The sequence below is a fragment of the Triturus cristatus genome, chromosome 4_1 (assembly GCF_964204655.1).
Source record: "Triturus cristatus chromosome 4_1, aTriCri1.1, whole genome shotgun sequence".
Taxonomy (NCBI): Eukaryota; Metazoa; Chordata; class Amphibia; order Caudata; family Salamandridae; genus Triturus; species Triturus cristatus.
The window spans coordinates 354,968,772-354,988,441 of NC_140585.1; the positions used below are offsets into that span (position 1 = coordinate 354,968,772).

The window sequence follows — 19,670 nt, forward strand, 5'->3', positions numbered from 1 at the left end:
GAATTGATTAGAATGTTGGAAAAAGCAGACTTCATATCAGGTACTTTTACTAAGATCAGGTTTATCCTGTAGAATGCCCATTTTCTTTATTTTATGGCAGTGTTTGGCATATTTCCACTACCATTTAGTATTGTGACACTTATTTCTTATAGCCTTTTAAACATACTTCTATAAATATAATTAAAAAGAAAATGTGATGAGTGCTAAAGCGTTTGGTATTTACTACAACGTCTAAATCTGCTTAACACATTAAAGAAAGCTCATCCAAGCAGTACTGATTTCTTTTCAGCAGTAAATGATGGGGCAGTACACTTGTGACTTGAACAGAGTTTGAGGGTCTGTGAGTAGCTGTGTGAGTGGTTTTGTGGTCCTGTGTGAGTGGGTGTGTGATTGGCTGTGTGAATTTTGGTGTCAATGTGTGAGTGGTGGTGTGGATGTGTGAGTGGTGGTGTGGATGTGTGAGTGGTGGTGTGGATGTGTGAGTGGTGGTGTGGATGTGTGAGTGGTGGTGTGAGTGGTGGTGTGGATGTGTGAGTGGTGGTGTGGATGTGTTAGTGGTGGTGTGGATGTGCGAGTAGGTACGTGAGTGTATGAGTGGATGTGTGCATGGTTTGGTGGGGCTGTGAGTGGGTGTGTGAGTGGTTGTATGGGTGGTTGTGTGTGAGTGGTTATGTGGGTGTGTAAATGTGTGTGTGTGTAGGTATGAGGGGCTGTGAGTGAGTGTATATGTATTCTTAATTAGGGTCTGGATCCATGAATCCGCCGGGGAGCACACAGAGGGTCACGATGAACGCCACGCATAACTGCCAAGGTTTCAAATTGCTATGTGTGACATTTTCATAATTTCAGTGTAACTATGAGTGACACTTTCACACAAGCAAAATCAAGTAATGAAGATGATGAAAACATATAAATATCAGACGTTACACCCATTTGAGCAACAATAAACTCTAATTAATATATTAAAACTGCTGCAAAGCACCAGAAATAGGCGGTGTGACTAGCAGCTCAAGATGGAGGTCACATCGGCGACGAGCTCCGGGCCCGGGACGCTAATCCAGCGATATTTCTCTTTCCTGACGGCCCTGTGTTCCAGTGGAGCAGTGCTTTGGTGACGGACTTCCTGACGGCCGCTGCAGGCTGAGCAGCGAGGTCGCGGAGCGCTGCTGAGTGTCATCCTGCACTCCGGAGCGGTCCCGATCCAAGGCAGTACTGCAGTGCGTGGAGCAGGCCTGACCACACTGGCCTTTCCTATTCCCCCAGACGGAGGCAGCGGTCGCGCACGGTCCCAGCTGGTGGCCTGCCTGGTGGGCCTTAGGTGCTGGCGGTGGATTTCAGGCTTCCTGCTGGGGGTGATTGTGCCCCCCCTCCCTGCCAGTGCCTACGGAGATTGTGGGATGGCTTCTGGGGACCTGCAGTGGTCTCCGTCTACATGGCGTTGTGACTGCGCTTGGCGAGCCTGCAGCTGGGCTACCCGGACAGTGCTAGCTGGTGCTACCAAGGGGGCCCCCTTTCGTTTTCCGCTGTGTTTTGATTTCTGCGGTGGGGACGGCGGCCTAACCCCTCTACCCTTCTCCTTCGTTGCCTGGTTTTGGTCCCCGGTGGAGGAATGGACCTTGACTCGCTACTGAAGTGTGGTGTGGTGGTGGTCAGTGGCTCCCTCCCTCGGTTGTCCGGCTGGGCGCTTGGGACTGCCCTTGTGGCAGAATATCTAGGGATCCACATACACATGACCATATCGGACACAGTTGATGGAAATGTGGTCCGTACACTTGGCAATCTCAAGGGCAAAGTAGCATTTTGGAAAATTCTGCCTCTAACAATCGCAGGCTACAGTAGTTTCTAAAATGGTTATCCTCCCTAAATTATTGTACCAATTTGTGAATCTCCCAGTGGTCCTTCATGCCTGGATCTATAGAGCACTAGTTACATTATTGACCTCAATACTATGGGGACAGGACTGTCACAGATTGTCTCTTACTAAAATGCAATTAACGATCACTGAAGGGGGCATGGGAGCACCGGATTTTAAGGGTGATTCTATAGTGGGCCAGCTGCAGTGGGTGGCTTATTGGTTGGCCGGTCATAACCTATTCGAGATCGGTTATTCCCCCGAACGTTAGCGGGCTGGATCCCTGCAATCATTATTATGCCCTGGTGCGAATCGAGTGAGGGACCCGCCATTTCTATTACACATTGCACTCTTGTATTGGAAATTAGCAATGACATACACTGGCACGCCCATACCATAGGCCCCCAATATCCCCCTGTTTGGTCTACCCACGTTAAGGGGAGTGTTATCTGCCACTAGATTACGCAGCTGGGTGGAGACCGGTGTGGAGACCGTAGGTGACTTATTTCTAGATGGGAACTTAATGCCTCATGCAGAATTCACGCAGACTTATTCGGCCCCTCCCACGCTGTTTTTAACGCATGCTGCGATTAAACAATATGTGGGTAAGTACTGGCTCATAAACCAGAAGAAGCCCCTGACCTTCGGACTATTGCAGATGCTGCACATAATGGGTCATGGTAGCCATCTGGTCGTACTGCGGCTTACGGTCCCATCAGGGACTCTCCTTGTTGACTTTTCATCATAAATGGAAAGCGGACGTAGCCAGGGAGTTTACTGACAGGGAATAGGTGCAGATCCTTGAGTATCCTAGGAGCGTCTCCCGAAATGCCCGGCTCAAAACAATACAATTGTTCGTACTATACAGGGCCTACCTCATGCCGCGGGCGATAAAGCATACCTTATTCCCCCTCGGAGTGTCTTCAATGTCACTGCCCAGAGGCAGATTTTGTACACATTATGGGCCGGCCCCTCTCTTGTAGGATTCTGGACAGAGGTTATACAGGGACTCACACACCTCACTGAACACTCCACCTGAAACCAGTCTTCTGGGTCTCTTTCCTCTTCCTAAGAAGGCGAAGGTACTGCGATGTTTTACAGGCCTTCCCTTAATGCTGGTCAAGAGACTCATCACACAGCAGTGGAAACCACACAAGACGCCACGTGAAGGGAAATGGCGGGAGAAGGTCATACAATGGGCCACTGATGAGAGAGAGGCGCTGCAGCGTGAAGAGTATAGAGGGTTGAGAAAGAAACCAATATCAATGGAATTGGCTCAATTACTAGAACATTTCAAAATACAATCTACAACCCTTGCTGATGACTGATGCACTACTGAGGTCATGACCTACTTCCTTTCCCTTTCCTCCCTCCTACCATGCCAAGGGTCTAGAGACACTGTGAGGTGCAGAGGTTTAGTATTGGGGGCATGGGAACCATGAGCCTGCAGTGGAATCTGCGCTGCAGGTTTAGGCCCGGGTCCCACTGCAGTGCACGCCTCCTTAATACAGGGCTATCCTCTATGAGTCTTCTGCCTGACTCACCCTCATGCAGGACACCATGAACAACCCGCAAAAGCAGACATGGTCATTGGACAGGCCATAACGCCTCTGCATATTTCTGGCATCCCCAAACCCTCACGCTGGCAGTCGCTTCTTACCCTCACCCCACAGTTGAACCAACAGGATCTATTTTATGTGCAGAGCCATCTTTCTGGCATCCTGACACCCTCGGACATCCCGAAGACTTTGCCTGCTGAAGCCCACAATGGAGCAGCACCAACAAAGGCAGCAGTTAGGCCTTCCAAAAGCAACAACGTTTAAGTTAGGGCCACAGTTCACAAGTAATTCATAGGTGACTATAAGACACCCTCACCTCTTTCTTTGCTTGCATTGTGTTCCTGGGCAGCCGCTGCAATCGCCCGTCACTGGCTCAGTGATGTGAGGCTCGGCTATAATTGAATGCAGAGCAAGTCACATAAGATTGAGCACATGCGGCGGCCAGGGCCAGTGTGAGCAGCAAGCGAGGCAGCGCTGCGAGCACCATGATTGAAGTGCCGCCCGCTTAACTAGTAACCACTGGTTTTATCCCATAAGAAGCTCCCCACCTTCGGCAGCAGGATGTGACGCCACCCCCACGGCACCAGACTTTTCAACTAAATCAGCTTAATCTGACTGGGCCCTGCCCGGCTGTGACAGTAATAGCCATTGGGCCCTACCATTAAGTGAGGCTGTCTTGAGAGTTGCGCCCCAAGAAATAATCTGATAAAATGTAGATCATTCGCTATAATTCACAGCAGGTGGGTCACTCGCTATAATTCACCTTATACCATCCTCCAGGGAACAACCAGCTGTTCCATTAACAAATAATGGAAATTATCACACAACACTCCCTGTTACACCTGAATGCCGTCTTTCTAGGGGATTTCAACCTTCATTGGAACAATGAGGATGACAATGACACTGGTCTTCAATCGAACAACGTTCAGCAACGATCAGAGCCTTGTGCAAGCCAGCTCAGGTCCAACAAACACTAAAGGAGCTACACTCTATCTAATCATCTCCAAGCAAGAAGTTCGGAAAATCAACTCTACAAAACAAATTAGTTGGTCAGACCATCACTGAATCATATTTCACATCACAGCAAGTGAACAGAAAGCCAGAGGCCATGGGTTCAAACCCAAACACTAGAAAAGAGACACTAGAAACATGAAAAGAGACAATCTGGTCTTTCTTTGACAGATGAACCAGCACCCCAGCGAGAGATGCAGGACGTTCATGAACTAATTGACCACTATAACTAAACTGAGACAAACATAATAGAGGTAGTTACTCCACCTCACCCAGAAAACTCAAAACGAAAGTAGCCCACCCCTGGTACAAAAACCAAAGTATCCCAACCCTGGTACAGTCATTTTCTTAATGAAGAAAGGAGGACATTAAGATTCTCTGAGAGACAACGGAGGCATAGACCCTCTGCAAAACATCCACTACAGCTGCAGGAACTAAAAATTAACTACACAAAGGAAATATAGCAGGTCAAGGAGTCATTCTTCAGATCACAGTTAGATAACGCCAAAAGCAGCCCAAGAAATCTCTTTGAAACTGTTAAACAACAAACCAGGTCAAACCAATCGACTGGGACCACGATCACCTCTATTGAGAATTGTGCCGCTTTCTCAACCTTCTGCCAGGCGAAAATATTGGAAATTGAGAACTCTATAGCAAGTGATATTGAAATGAGATCAGGCATAAATATCAACATACTCTCCTCCCAACGGGAATTGTGAATCATAGAAAAGGATCAAAATTACTACAATACTACTAAGATCAAAAATGAAGCAACATGAAGTAGATTCAAAACCCTCAATTAAGAGGACACCATTAAGTTCATATCATAAATAAAACCTACATCACATTTCAGAGACCTAGTACCCTCTGCAAACACAAAAGACCTCAGTCAACTTATCTCCCCCAGTAGACTATGATAGTTAATGCATCAATACCTCAAGGCACAAAACCAGACTGCTTGAAAATGGGGCAGGTGACACCACTCCTCAAAAAAACTATGCACTGATCCGACAGACCTAAATAGTTTTCGACCAGCGTCAAACATTCCCTTTCTTGCAAAACTGTTGGAAAAAATGTGTACGCATCCAGCTCTGCCAACACATTGAACAGTTGAATTTACTCAACAAGTTCCAATTTGAATTCATACCAGGACACAGTACTGAAACGGTCATTGTCCACTTCTTGAATAATGCTCTCAAAATCTTTGACCAAAATTACACTGCCTACTCATCCGCCTAGCCTACTGTTGGTTTTCGACACAGTCAATCAGCCACTCAGACATACTTGAATGCAGGACAGGACTGTCAGGAAACGTATTGAAATGGTTCACCTCTTTTCTGCAAAATCATTCACAACGTATCAAATGGGGTAGCTCACTATCTGACATGTCTCGGTTAGGATGGGTGTCCCTCAAGGATCCATCATCTCCCCAACACTCTTTAACCTATATAAAGAACCGCTAACAGAGACCCTCAATCAAGTGATCATTGGATACCACATGTATGCATATGTCGCCCAGTTTTATTTAAAGACCACGTCTCTGGACAATATAATCCAACTCAATTACACTTTAGTGAAAACCCAAACCTGGCTGTCATAAAATCATCTTGAAATGATCTCCCTGAAAACCGAATTTCTACTTATCTCCCCTCCCCACAGCTCCTCCATATACTGGAATGGATCAAACATATGATGCTCTCAACTGCAAACCCGTCATCATCGAGTCACCGAAATACCTGGAGATAACCCTGGACAAAAACCTTAACATGCAAGAACACATCAGCTCAACCACTTGCAGTGCAGTTCTACAACTCAGCTCCCTCAAGAAGGTAAAACCGTTCATCCTCCTGCCTGCCTTCAAAACCGCAGTTCAGTCCCTAGTCATATCCAGATTAGAGTATGGAAGTGCGACCCTAATCGGATTACCAAAATCACAAGCAACACCACTCAAGGCAACCCTAAATGCTGCAGAAGGACGGATTACAGCAACAAGACATTTCAACCATATCACACCTTTTCTCAAGTCTCTCCACTGGCTACCATTTGAAGCCAGATGCACCCGAAGATAACGTGCCTGAAACACAAAGGGATACACAATGACCAAGCAACATATCTTAGTCAAAAACTCATTACCTCAGGAGACAACTGCTCCCTGCAGAGTGCTGACATCCTCTTGCTGGACCCCCCCACCCCCTCCCCAGCTTAGAGAAAAGATTACTTAAACTCAAACCTTCTCCGGATCTGCTGCAAGAATCTGGAACTCTCTCCCATCATAAATTCGAACAAACCCACAAACAAAACCTTCAAGAAAGAGGTGAAAATAATTTTATGAAATAGATTCCTTTCATAACAAAGGTCGGGGGGGGCATGCCAGGATCACTTGACACACTTTCTACGAGCTACAAATACCATTGAAACCATCGGCTGCGCCAAACTGTTGCACCCTAGAAGACCAATCATAGACATCTAACTTTTTAGGAGTGGAGTTTGCTCCCTTGCCATGCTATAATAGGCCAGACTCTATTTGTTTTTGCCATTACTTGATAATGTAGGTTTATGGCTTTTGTCTGTACAGCGATCGATACCCCTGGGCCATGTCCGTGCTTTATAAAACTCTCAAAATAAAATAAAATGTAAGTTTTCCTTGAAAAGTGTTGAGGTATGTACAAGGATAGGCTAGAAACGTTGTCAGTGGTAGACAGGATCTAGCCTCATTCAGTGACCCAAGCAAAGAGCAGTGCCCAGCAGGCATTCATTAGTCTTTAGCTGATAATCTTTTTATGAGACTGTTGTCTATATACTGAAACACACGACAGCCTTCCTTTCAAATGTGCTGAAACTGTACTGCCTCAAATTTCATGGAGTCTTCTGGGATTCACCTGAGCCAGAACCGGGAGGCTTTAAACTTGCCTTGCTGCCAAGCTACAGAGAATACCTAATAGAGGAATAGTCCTCAGGAACAATATCAGATCCTGAAGACCAAGCATGAGTCTCTGAATGCCTTTTCTAGACCTAGGAAGAACACAAAGTAGAAGCCCTGATTGGGATAACTATTGAACCTTTGAGGCAAATTGGTTCTTGTTACAGCTGGTGAGGATGCTCCCAGGCTGGTGGGCGACAGGGTAGCTTTTTCTTGGACTCTACCATATGCCGCAATGAACGATTTGGATTACCGTAAAGTCTGCATTGATATTCTCTCATTCTGATGCAAAATCTGAATTCTTCTTCCTAGCGGATGAAAAGTGGTGATGGTCGACTGGGTGGGAAAGTCAAGTTCAGTTGAACACACCCTGACTGACTGTGAATGACATACCTCTTTACCTCTGAGAGGTTTTGTTGTAGCTTTGTCTCTATGTCCATGAAAATATATTAATGCCGGAGGATTGATGGTACTGACTATATTGCCATATTGGTATGACCGTCCACTACAGGACATATATATTCTGCAGCCTTTAAAATCTGAGGGCATGCAAAACTGCATTATCCCTATACAGAGCGTTGCATTTGTTTTTATGTCCTGATATACCTCATTCACATGTTCACCAAAAAGTACCAACCATCAAAGGCATGTCTAGGACCGGTCTTTGCACTTTGGATTAAAAGGAAGTGTTCATCAGCTATCCCTGTGGTCAGAGAGCTGGCCTTCCAATTAGCTAGTCAAAGCCGACATAGGACATATGCATAGCAGCCTCAATAATAGCAGCCGAGGCATTAGATCCTTGTCTCATGATGACTGACGCCTCTTGCTAGTCTTCTAGAAGGAGTTCCAGACTGGAGTGATGTCACTCCAAAGCTTCCTACCACAGCGACCTACAATTGCAAGAGCATTTGCTACCTTAATAGAAGCTGCAGTCACAGGACCTAGCCTCTTGCTTAGAGCATCGATACAACTGCCTTCAATGTTAAGAGGCGTGGAGGTAACTGTGGTTGGGTGGTGTGCAGTTGCAGTCGGTGAAGGTTAAGCGCGGTGGGGCGGTCGAGCTGGGGAGCCGACAGACGACAGAATAGGTTTTATTTATTTAAATTGACCAATTCCGTCGTCTGTCGACTTCCACCTCATCCCACCCTGCCCCACCCCAGCCGCTGCTGGTGGTATGGCCACTGTTGGGCAGCCATAGCAATAATTAATCTAGGCAAGGATGACCCATGACACAGACTTAGGGACCCTAAATATTTTTTGGCCAAACGTGGAAGCACAGTTAGAACAACCGCCAGCGTTTTTTCCTGAGTTTGGCTCCTTCATGCCAAATAAAGTCTAAAATGGAACTGGCTTTGTTCTCTGTTTTTCTTTGAAGTCATAGAAGAAACATTGTTACTTGTATGATGTCATGGAAAAGCCAAACGTTTTTGCAGCTCCTTCCAAAAGTTCACAAGAGATGGGAATCCCTGTCAGACAGGATTCCTTGCCCATTGTCAGACGTGACTGAATTCTCAGTCTTCTATAAAACAATCATCGCCTTCATCATCTCATCTCCCTGTCCTATTATCATACTTAAAACTTCAGCCTCACTTTCCTCTCTTCTCTTGGCACACACATCCTTTAAAGTAATCAAAAGCCACATTTGCCTAAGTGGAGGAGATATAAGTAGTAGAGGATGGTGTGCAGGAGACAGAGGAGCAGGAAGCTACTTAGGGGGTTAGGGTGGATGAATGGCCAGTGGCATTGGTAGTCAGTGAGGCAGAGTCAAGTTTGTCAGTTTAGATAAAGATGGTCCATTTGTTGAAATCATTTGAAGAAATATACAGGAACCTGTGCCATCTGCAATTATCGGCAAAAATGTATCTTTCAGGAACATAATTGATAGTAGTGGGGATCATTGTCTAAAACAATGCCTGGTATATTCATAAGGCCGCCCCCATTTCCATATAGAACATCCTTGTGGTAATTGTGGCTCATATTCAAGGACATAACGGACTAGTAGGAATATGCTACTTACCAGTATGCATCTGTTCTTGGCATGTAGAGCTGCAGATCTACACACTTTTGCATAGATCGCCATCTGGTGTTGGGCCCGGATGTTTGCAGTTTGTTTTTCCTCTTGGAAAGTCTTTGGAAGTCACGAGGTCGGTGACTCCTCCCTTGGATCGTATTGCGCATGGGCTTCGGCTCCATCCTCAGATTGTTTTTCGCCAACCGGGAAAGATGGAGCGTAGTAATAACAGTGAAGATACCCATGTGTGTTGTATCTAAATAAGATAAACTGGAACAGATACAGGTAGCCGGGGAGGCGGGTGGGCGTGTGTAGATCTGCAGCTCTACATGCCAAGAACAGATGCATACTGGTAAGTAGCATATTCAGTTCGAGGCAGATGAGCTGCAGATTACACACTTTTGCATAGACTATATAGCAGTTCCCAACCTTAGCGGCGACCACCAGTATCTGTTGCAGTGGTTTGAAATAGTGTTTTTAGTATAGCCTGGCCCACACTAGCTTGTTGCTTAGTGAAAGTGTGCGGTGTTGACCATGTAGCTGCTTTGCAGATATCATCTAATGGGATGTTCCCTAGAAAAGCCATAGAAGCCCCTATCTTTCGTGTAGAGTGGGCTTTAGGGGGAACAGATAGCGTTCGTTTTGCTTTGTGGTAGCAAATCTGTATGCATTTTACAATCCACCTAGCTATCCCTGATTTTGAGATGGGGTTGCCCTTGTGTGGTGGAGAGAAAGAGACAAACAGTTGTTTGGTCTTTCTGAAAGGTTGTGTTCTCTGGATATAGTAAAGTAAGGCCCGTTTACCATCTAGCGTGTGTAGAGCCCTTTCTGCAACAGTTTGAGGTTGCGAGAAAAATACCGGTAATTCTACTGATTGGTTTAGATGGAAGGGGGAAATGACTTTGGGTAGGAATTTTGGGTTGGTACGGAGAACAACCTTGTTCTGGTGCATTTGGAGTAAAGGTTCTTGTATAGTAAGTGCTTGTATCTCATTGACCCTTCTAAGGGAAGTGATGGCTACAAGAAAAGCTGTTTTCCATGTGAGAAATTGCAATTCGCATTTATGCAAAGGTTCGAAGGGCGGTCCCATTAGCCTTGTGAGAACTATATTTAAGTTCCACACAGGTGAGGGTGGTACTCTGGGGGGAATTATTCGTTTGAGGCCTTCCATGAAGGCTTTAATGGCAGGCACTCTGAAAAGTGATAGGTGCTGTCTGTTCTGTAGGTAAGCGGCAATTGTTGCGAGGTGTAGCCGAATGGATGTATATGCTAGGTTACACCTATGTAGATGGAGCAAGTAGCATATGATGTGTTGTATAGATACGTCTAGAGGGTTGATTGTGTTGTTATGGCAATAAACAACAAATCTTTTCCACTTTGCAGCGTAGCAGGCTCTAGTGGTAGGGCGTCTAGCTTCTCTGATGACGTTCATACAGTCAGGGGGAAGGTTAAGGTATCCGAATTCTAGGATCTCAGGAGCCAGATCGCAAGGTTGAGCTGAGCTGGGTCTGGGTGTCTGATCTCTCCATGGTTCTGGGTTAGGAGGCATGGTGAGAGGTGTAGCTTTTGGTGTGGTACTACCGAGAGTTCCAGCAGCGTGGTGTAGCACGGTTGTCTGGCCCACGTTGGAGCTACTAGGATCAGTGTGAGGGAGTGCTGTTGTAGATTTCGCACCACTAATGGAATTAGTGGGAGAGGTGGAAAGGCGTACGCAAATTTGCCTGACCAGTTCATCCATATCGCATTGCCTTTGGACAATGGGTGTGGGTGTCTGGCGGCGAAGCTTGGGCATTATTTGTTTTCGTGGGTGGCGAAGAGGTCTATCTGTGGATGCCCCCACATCTGAAAGAACGGGTGAAGAACCTGTAGGTGAAGTTCCCACTCGTGGATCTGCTGCGTCTGTCTGCTGAGCAGATCTGCCATGGTGTTTTGGACTCCTGGGACATGTTGGGCTAGGAGAAAGATTTTGTGTGGAATTGCCCATCTCCATATGCTCTGTGCTAGTTGCGAGAGCTGTGGAGAGTGTGTGCCGCCTTGTTTTTGAATGTAGTACATGGCCGTCATGAGGTCTGTGCGAATAAGGACTGCCTTGCCTAAAATCTGTGTCTGAAAGGATTTCTAGGGCTAGAAAGATTGCCAGCAACTCCAGATGGTTGATATGGAGTAACTTTTGTTGCGGCGTCCATGTGTCTTGCACTGTGAGGTGTAATAGATGAGCTCCCCAGCCGGAGAGCGATGCGTCTGTTGTTAGGATTATTTGTGGAACCGGGTCCAGGAACGGTCGACCTCTGGAAAGATTTGTGGTGTTCCACCACTGCAGAGAGCGATGGGTGCGACCGTCTACCAACACCAGATCTGTCAGTTGCCCCTGGGCCTGGTTCCATTGGCGCGCTAAGCACTCCTGGAGTGGACGCATCTGGAGTCTTGCATGAGGTACTATGAAAATGCAAGAGGCCATCATCCCTATCAGTTACATAAACACTCTTGCTGGGAGAGAGTGTTGAGGTATGAATCTTTGACGCAAAGCCTGAATGCTTGCAATCCTGGCAGGATTGGGGTAGGCTATGGCTTTTGAGGTGTCTATGGTGGCACCGAGGTATTGCTTTGTGTGGGATGGTGTTAGCTGGGACTTTTGGTGGTTCACCGTGAAGCCTAGCTGGTGAAGTAGTTGGATTGTAGTGGCGGTGTGATGTACACATTGGTTGTAGGACGTGGCTTTTATTAGCCAGTCGTCCAAATATGGGAAGACGTGAATGTGCTGTCTTCTGAGGTGTGCCGCCACTACCGCTAGGCACTTGGTGAATACCCTTGGTGCTGTTGTGACCCCGAATGGGAGCACCTTGAACTGGTAGTGTTGCCCGTCCACTACAAATCTGAGGTACTTTCTGTGAGCATGGTGTGCGTCTTTCAAGTCCAGTGTGGTGAGAAAGTCGTTCTGGGAGAGGAGCGGAAGTACCTGCTGAAGTGTTACCATGTGAAAATGGTCCGAATGTATGTATGTGTTTAGAGGCTGGAGATCTAGAATAGGTCGTAGAGTCTCGTCTCTTTTTGGTATCAGAAAATATAAGGAGTAGACCCCTAAATTTTGCTGATTGGCGGGGACTTGTTCTCTTGCATGTTTTTGTAGGAGGGAGATTACCTCCTGTTTTAGTAATGTGGAATGTTCTTGTGACATTGGGCGTTGCCTGGGTGGAATGTTTGGGGGGGTAGATGTCAAGTCTAGGCAGTACCCAGAGAATAATTTGGGTCACCCATCTGTCTGAGGTGATGGTCTCCCAGACCTGAAGGAAATTTTGTAGCCTGCCCCCGACCGGAGTGGGATGGTCTGGAGGGAGGGGTGGGGTGGAGTCATTGGGTAGGCGGTGTGGCAGAGCGGGCGCTATTTGTTTTGCCTCTGCCTTTATTGTTATTGCCCCTATAGCCGCCTCTTTGATAACCCCTTGTGAAGGTGGATTGAGCAGGGGATTTGTAGGAAGTGGACGTGCTATCTGAGGAGTAGCCTCTAGCCGTACCCCGAAAGGAAGAGCAGCGAAAGGAGCACCAGGGAGGGTGTGACTGCAGGGCTCCCATAGATTTCGCCGTATCCGTGTCCTTCTTCATTTTCTCGAGGGCCTCATCTACCTTTGGGCCGAATAGATGTTCTTGGTCAAAGGGATGATTTAGGATGGAGGCCTGCACCTCAGGTTTAAAGCCTGAAACTCTCAGCCAAGCATGGCAACGGAGGAGGACGCTAGTGTTAATGGCCCTGGAGGCTGTGTCTGCTGCGTCTAAGGCACAGCGTATAGAGGTGTTAGTTATAGTCTTACCCTCTTGAATTAATTCATTGGCCCTATTTTTGTATTTTTCTGGGAGATGGTGCATGATGGTTTCCAATTCATCAAAATGCTCTCTATCGTATCTGGCCAATAGCGCTTGAGTGTTGGCGATACGCCATATATTGGCTGCCTGTGACGCAGTGCGCTTTCCTGACGCGTCCAGTAGCTTTGACTCTTTGTCAGGTGGTGGTGCTTCGCCTGACGCCTTGGAGTTTGACCTCTTCCGTGCAGTGGAAACCACTAGGGAATCTAGTGGCGCTGGCCCTTTGATATAGGCAGGATCTGTGGGGGCAACTTTGTACTTTTTCTCTATGCGTGGATTAATGACCTTAGCCCTGACTGGGTGGGGTCTTGTGGCACATCCCCTGGATCGTAATATGGGTCCCCCTGATCATCATCGTCTGGAGACGGGGTCGGGGAGCGATGAGGTGGGGGTGGAGAAGGCGGAGGGGGCGGAGGTGGAGAGGGTGGAGGAGGTGGGGAAGGCATTCTGAAAGGGGAGGTAGCAGAGTCTTTCCTCTTTGGAGGTGGAGGCGGAGCCGGTTTGTCCAAATGTCTCTTTTTAGAAGAGAGTGCTAAATGTCCAATTTTTGGATCCTTGGTAAGTGTCTTTTGCAAGGGATCCAGTGTAAATAGTTCCTGTGACAATGTTTGTTCCATCGGCGCCGAAGGTTTCGGGGCCGATGACTTTTTAGGCTTGTCCGTGCCGTGCTTTTTGGGAACTTCCGATTTCTTGGTTGGCGCCGAGGTGGGCTTCGGCGCAGAAGTGTCGGTGCCGAGGGCCTTATGGGGTTTGGTCGGTACCGAAAGGCTGGGTTTTCGACACCGAGGACTTCGATGCAGAGCTCGGTGTCGAGGTAGAGGCCGGTCTCTTTTTCGGTGCCGAAGTGTGTTTCTCGGCACCGCTGGAAGGCTGGCTCGAGCCCAAGCCACCGGAAGGCTTATTTGGCTTTTTCACCGGGCCCGAAGGTGGGGTGTTTGAAGCAGTGTCTCTGGTCTTGCCTAGGCCCGGAGGCGAAGGCGTGACCAAAGCCTTTTTGGCGCGGGTGTGGGAGGAGGTATAGTACTCACAACCCTCTGCGCCGGGGTGATGTCCTCCACATCCGAGTCGTCGGCTTCGGAAGCACTGACTAGGTCCTCTTCGGTGTGCTGCTGTCCCGGAGCTTCGACGTCATCCCCGAAGATGTCGACTGGAACGGAGGTCGAGGAGTGCGCCATGTTTTGTCTGGCCCTTCGATCTCGAATAGTCTTTTTCGATCTGAAAGACTTGCAGGCGGGACAGTCTCGAGCCTCGTGTTCAGGGGAGAGGCAGAGGTTGCACACCTCATGAAGATCGGTGTGGGGGAATTTGGACCCACACCGAGGGCACTTCTTGAATGGAGTTCTTTCCATCAGCCGGGACCGGAGCTTGGATAGGCCCGAAGGCCGCCGTCGACGACTGGAATCGAAGTTGTGTCGAAGGTGATTGAGGAGATCTGGATCTGAACAATACCGCGATGAGCGAGGATTCCGCTTCGATCGTCGAACTGGAAATGTTCGGAACCGGAGCGCAAAGTATTACATCAGAGCCCAATGGCGGAAAAAAACAATCTAAGGATGGAGCCGAAGCCCATGCGCAATACGATCCAAGGGAGGAGTCACCGACCTCGTGACTTCCAAAGACTTTCCAAGAGGAAAAACAAACTGCAAACATCCGGGCCCAACACCAGATGGCGATCTATGCAAAAGTGTGTAATCTGCAGCTCATATGCCTCGAACACTTCTTTATCCCTTTATGAGGCGATGTTGGCATTGTATACATTTCTTACCCCTGCCCCGAAGACAAACATGAGAAACAAACTCAGTACATTGTAGCGACTGAAGCTGGGCCTGCAAAGATATCCACGGGCGGAAAAAAAAACAGAAATCGAGCTTTAGGAGGTAAGTGAAGTAGACAGAGCAGAAGTAAGTGAATTAGACAGAGCAGAAGTAAGTGAAGTAGACAGAGCAGAGGTGAGTCCGGAGACTCCATCATTGTCGATGTGTGGTAGAAAATCTGAGGTATGGTGGCTTCTAGAGGGAGAGTGTGTGCTCACTGCATTCATACCACTGGTCAAAATGTTGGTGCTTTCAAACGCAGTTAATGTACTACTAAAAAAACCATGGTTTTGAGGTTTTCGAGATTGTTTATTGCTGTTTTAAACAGAGGACTCCAAGCCTCACAGCGGTGAATAATTCAAGCATTAGAATCCACGAAAGAGCCAATGCTGGAGAACTAGTAACATCTTTCAAATCATACTGAACATGCATTGCGATCAAGGTGTTCTAAATAACATCACTGAGTTTCATTCACAGAAAACGACCCATTAAACAAACACAGAACTCCACCTACCTTGTTCCTGGTGACTTATCAAGGTCTGCAGCGCTATGGCAGCCTCAACTTTGACAGGCATCTCTTTATCCTCAATCAAGCTCTTTTTTGCCAGCTCTACAGCAGTCCTCAGATTAATTTCATTGTGGAACTTCAGAGTGCTGAATGAATGTAAAACCCAGCAAGACTGTGGGGGAATAGGAATTTGAGAGTTCTGCTTAGCACAACAATCAATCAGTTTATCTTTTGGTATATACATTTGTAAAGTTTAGATTTTCAGATATTATATATGCACATTTCTTTAGAATAGAAACTACAGCAGAGGGACTATTGTCCATAAAACGGTCACATCATCCACAAACTACTATTTAGTAGCAGAGGAGTAATAATGCGATCTGGCAAAAAATGAAACTCATATAAGTTGAGCCACATATTTTAAAAAAGTAAGGCAGAAAAGTACACAATGTAAGCAGTGTTAACTCAAAACATACAGCTGAAATGTGAAGAATACCTTGCCTCTGGAATGGTTAGGACTCCAAGATGTCTAACAACTGTCGTGCCAAAATAAAATCAAATTAAGTAATATAAATTGTTTAAAGATGGATTCTCGGAGGGGTCTAGAAGTTTTTTTTTTATTATAACACGGGATTAGGACACTTTTAGTGGAAATCATTCAGTAGATTTCTCCTTGACATTAGAGCTCAAGCCTCAGACTGTCACCATACACTCTAGAAGGGCTCATGTATGTCATGTGAGGCCACTTAGTCAAAGCAGCAATGTGAATAGGACACCTTGAATACCTGTGACCACAATCTGTATTGATGCTTTTGAAACTTGTGACAACAAAGATCAGCATTGTGCACTAAGGGGTTGCAGTTTATTAGGAGTAGGTGCTTGGGTAGTTCAGCAATTGAAATGTTCTGAAGCATTGAAAATCAGTACCACTTCATAAGGTTTAATTGGTTTCAAAAGGTTTACTGAAAGCAGCACACCATGCTGCAGGAAATGTCTAAAGAAATGAAAAATGCTAAAAAATGGATCTTCCACAGTGGTATACGCTTTGCAGAATATACACATCTGTGCTACCACAATCTGTATTTAATCCAAAATTCCCTATCATTTTCTATTTCTGTAGAAAATCTAAAACACAGCTCTTTGGTGGGGAGGGTATGCGGTGGGTGGGGGGGGGGGTGACTACCTTCACACAACATGCGGTAGAAAAGCTCAGGTATGGCAGCTGCATAGGGGATTGGTTATCAGGGTGCTACAGCCCGATTGGCTGAGGTTTAGTTATTCTTAAATAATGCTAAATAGGACATTTTTTAACCCATACAGACTAAGTATAAATTGTGGGAATCCAACTTTAATGCCAGTGAATGAGTCAAGCATGAGAATATATTAAAGATGCAATTCTGGAGAAATTTTGCATATGCAACCCATTATGAGTCACAGAAGATGGAAATGTGACCTGACAACCAGCATAAAATGCCAAAATTGGAGAACCACTGCTACACATACAGTTCAACTCTTCTAAATCCATATTTTCAAAGCAAGCAAAATCGAACCAATGAATTAATAAAGGTAGACAATGTCAACCGGAGAGTTTAAAGGAATAAGGCTTCTACAAAGACACCCAACACATTAGCATTTTCAGTTGAACAGAACATATTGGTGAAAGTCACCACTCTACACTTTTACACACACTGTAGGACAATTAAAAACATAAATTTGAATACTAATTTCCTAAGTGTTAGGAAGCATCATCATCATCTTTTCTGGCACAAGAACTAGTCATTTAAAAAATCTGTAGAGATGTACAGCAACAACTGAAGACTGAGTACCAGATTTTTCTGACACATGTTCGGCTATCTGAATCCTGTAAAATTTTGACTGTTTGTATCCGGGTACTATGTGCACCGTTTGTGAATTGAGATGGGAGAAAGTAGGGAGTAGTTTACTGGACCAACTTATAAAACGTGACTGACACACAAGGTTTTGGTAATTCATACATAGTAAACAGATCCATACAATCAGTAGCCTGGTGATGCAGGATCCCTAATAAAACCAGGAATACAGCATAGCGCAATGAACCTTTTATAGGTCCTGGTAGCATAGAATAACAAGCATTGGCATAGCCAAAAGGTCTCGCCTTTGGGACCCTATGTGTTTAGCCAGAGATATGAGAGAGAGAAAGAGAGAGAGAGAGAGAGAGAGAGAGAGAGAAAGAAGAGAGAGAGAAAAGAAGAGAGAGAGAGTAGAAGAGAGAGAGAGAAGAAGAGAGAGGGAAGAAGAGAGAGGGAGAAGAGAGAGAAGAGAGTGTGTGTGTGAGAGTGAGAGTGAGAGTGAGAGAGAGGGAGGAAGCGAGAGAGAGGAGAGAAACAGAGAGGGGAACAGATAGCACGTGTTACAAAAAGAGTGACCAAAGGAGGGTTGAAAAGAAATAGAGGATGAGTGCCTGGGTGATGGCTAGACAGAGAAAGAGAGACGCAGAAGACTAGATACAGAAGAAAAAAAAGAGCAGCAAAGAGACAAGGGGGGATGGTGAGAGGAAGAGTGGAAAGAGATAAACAGAGGAGCAGAGAAAGAAAAAGAGAAAGGGTGACAGAGGAAGTGCGAAAGTGAAATAAATTAATATATAGGAAAGGGGAAATGAGTAGAAAATACATGAAAACGAGCGCCCATAATTTGGATAGAAGCCTTGTGGCCCTTCAGACGCAACACAACCTTCCCATGGGGGCGTCACAATCCCACTGTGCTCCTCAAGTAAATGGAAATAGTGTGAGGGGAGCATGATGTGCAGCAGAGAAATAACGTACCACCCCCGGTCCCACTGGACCCTTCAGCTGAACCAGTCTGCGCTGTGTGAATGGAAATGGAAATGGAACGAAAAGATGGAAAGGAAGCATGAAATAAATGAAAACATAGAAGAAAGAAAACAACTTAAGTACGAGGAAGAATTAACTCGGAGGAAGAAGAAAATAAAATGTCTCAGGTTCACGCTATTAATGTGGTTTAAACATTATGCAAAAATAACAACAGTGTGACGTGAAATGGAGTAAAAAGCCTAGAGAGGCATGAGAGCATTTCAGGGGGGCTTGCATTTTGTCTGCTGCGCGCGCTTTAATAATGCTCTCAAGGAATTTCGTATTAATTGAAAAGCTGGCATCAATCAACCCCCTTAAAGGAATGCAAGGCAGATTTACTACCGCCCAAGTATGCACATATAACCCCCGTTTATTAATGTAGAGCTGCACAACGTGTAAAATAATTGAGTATCCAGCGCTACACAAAACCTTAACTCACCCAGAATGATGCACTGGGCGATGTCGTGTGATGTGCTGCGGCGTTTTGGTGATTATTCAGGGTGACTTTAAGGGGTTTGTACAGCACTATGAGGAAGTGTTTTTTTATATATTCTTCAAAGTCTTGAAGAGACGTGGCTCCTCTTACTAACGTTGCTGGTAATGCCCTAGAGAGGTTAAGATTACCAAACCGGGCATTTCTTCTTCTCCGAAGCATTACAAACAGCTCCTGTAATGTCACTTACTGATGCGGTAATACCATGAAGAGTGACGGTAATACCTCGCACCTTCTAGAAATGGTGGGGACCATGTATTGATTATTCATGTTGGAGAAGTCTTAAAGAAATCACTAGTGGGAGCAGTGTCCTTCAGCAAAACTCGAGGCAAATGACAAAATATTGCGGAAATTCCTGTTGCTATCCTGCCAATTCAACGTTGTAAAATGGAGGCCGTAGCCCTACATGTAAAATATTCTAGTAATGCTCTGGTAATTTCTGTCAGCGGAAGCTGCGACACTAGGGGTGAACCGACATCCTTGCGGTAACACCACGCACTAATTTTCTGAAGTGTCTGGCAAGTTTTTTCATCCGGAGGGGATTTGCAGAAATGTTCCACAGAGGCAGTGTTTCAAGTCGGCAATCCTAAAACACGCACGCATTATTCACACTACTGCAGAAAGGCCTGCATGTGGCATTGAACCCAGAAAAGAGAATGTTCGGAACAAGCGGGGTGCCACGGAGTGAGTCTAGGGCTCTTTGCCGCTCAAGCGCTGCCGGAAGGAGTCGTGACTCGCTGCAATACAATGACACTTCATACAAGAGGGCTCCTTACGTGAAAGCGGTGTCCCATA

The 19,670-nt window shown here is 46.1% G+C and overlaps 1 protein-coding gene across 1 annotated transcript in view; it reads right to left on the bottom strand.

Annotated features, from left to right (window-relative positions):
- The window catches only part of IPO8 (importin 8), a 557,903-nt gene that overhangs the window by 299,156 nt on the left and 239,077 nt on the right, over nt 1–19,670 (bottom strand). Inside the window, exon 14 of the mRNA XM_085652356.1 lies at nt 15,540–15,705. Within this exon, the coding sequence (XP_085508482.1) occupies nt 15,540–15,705 (166 nt within the window). The remainder of the gene's footprint in view (nt 1–15,539; nt 15,706–19,670) is intronic.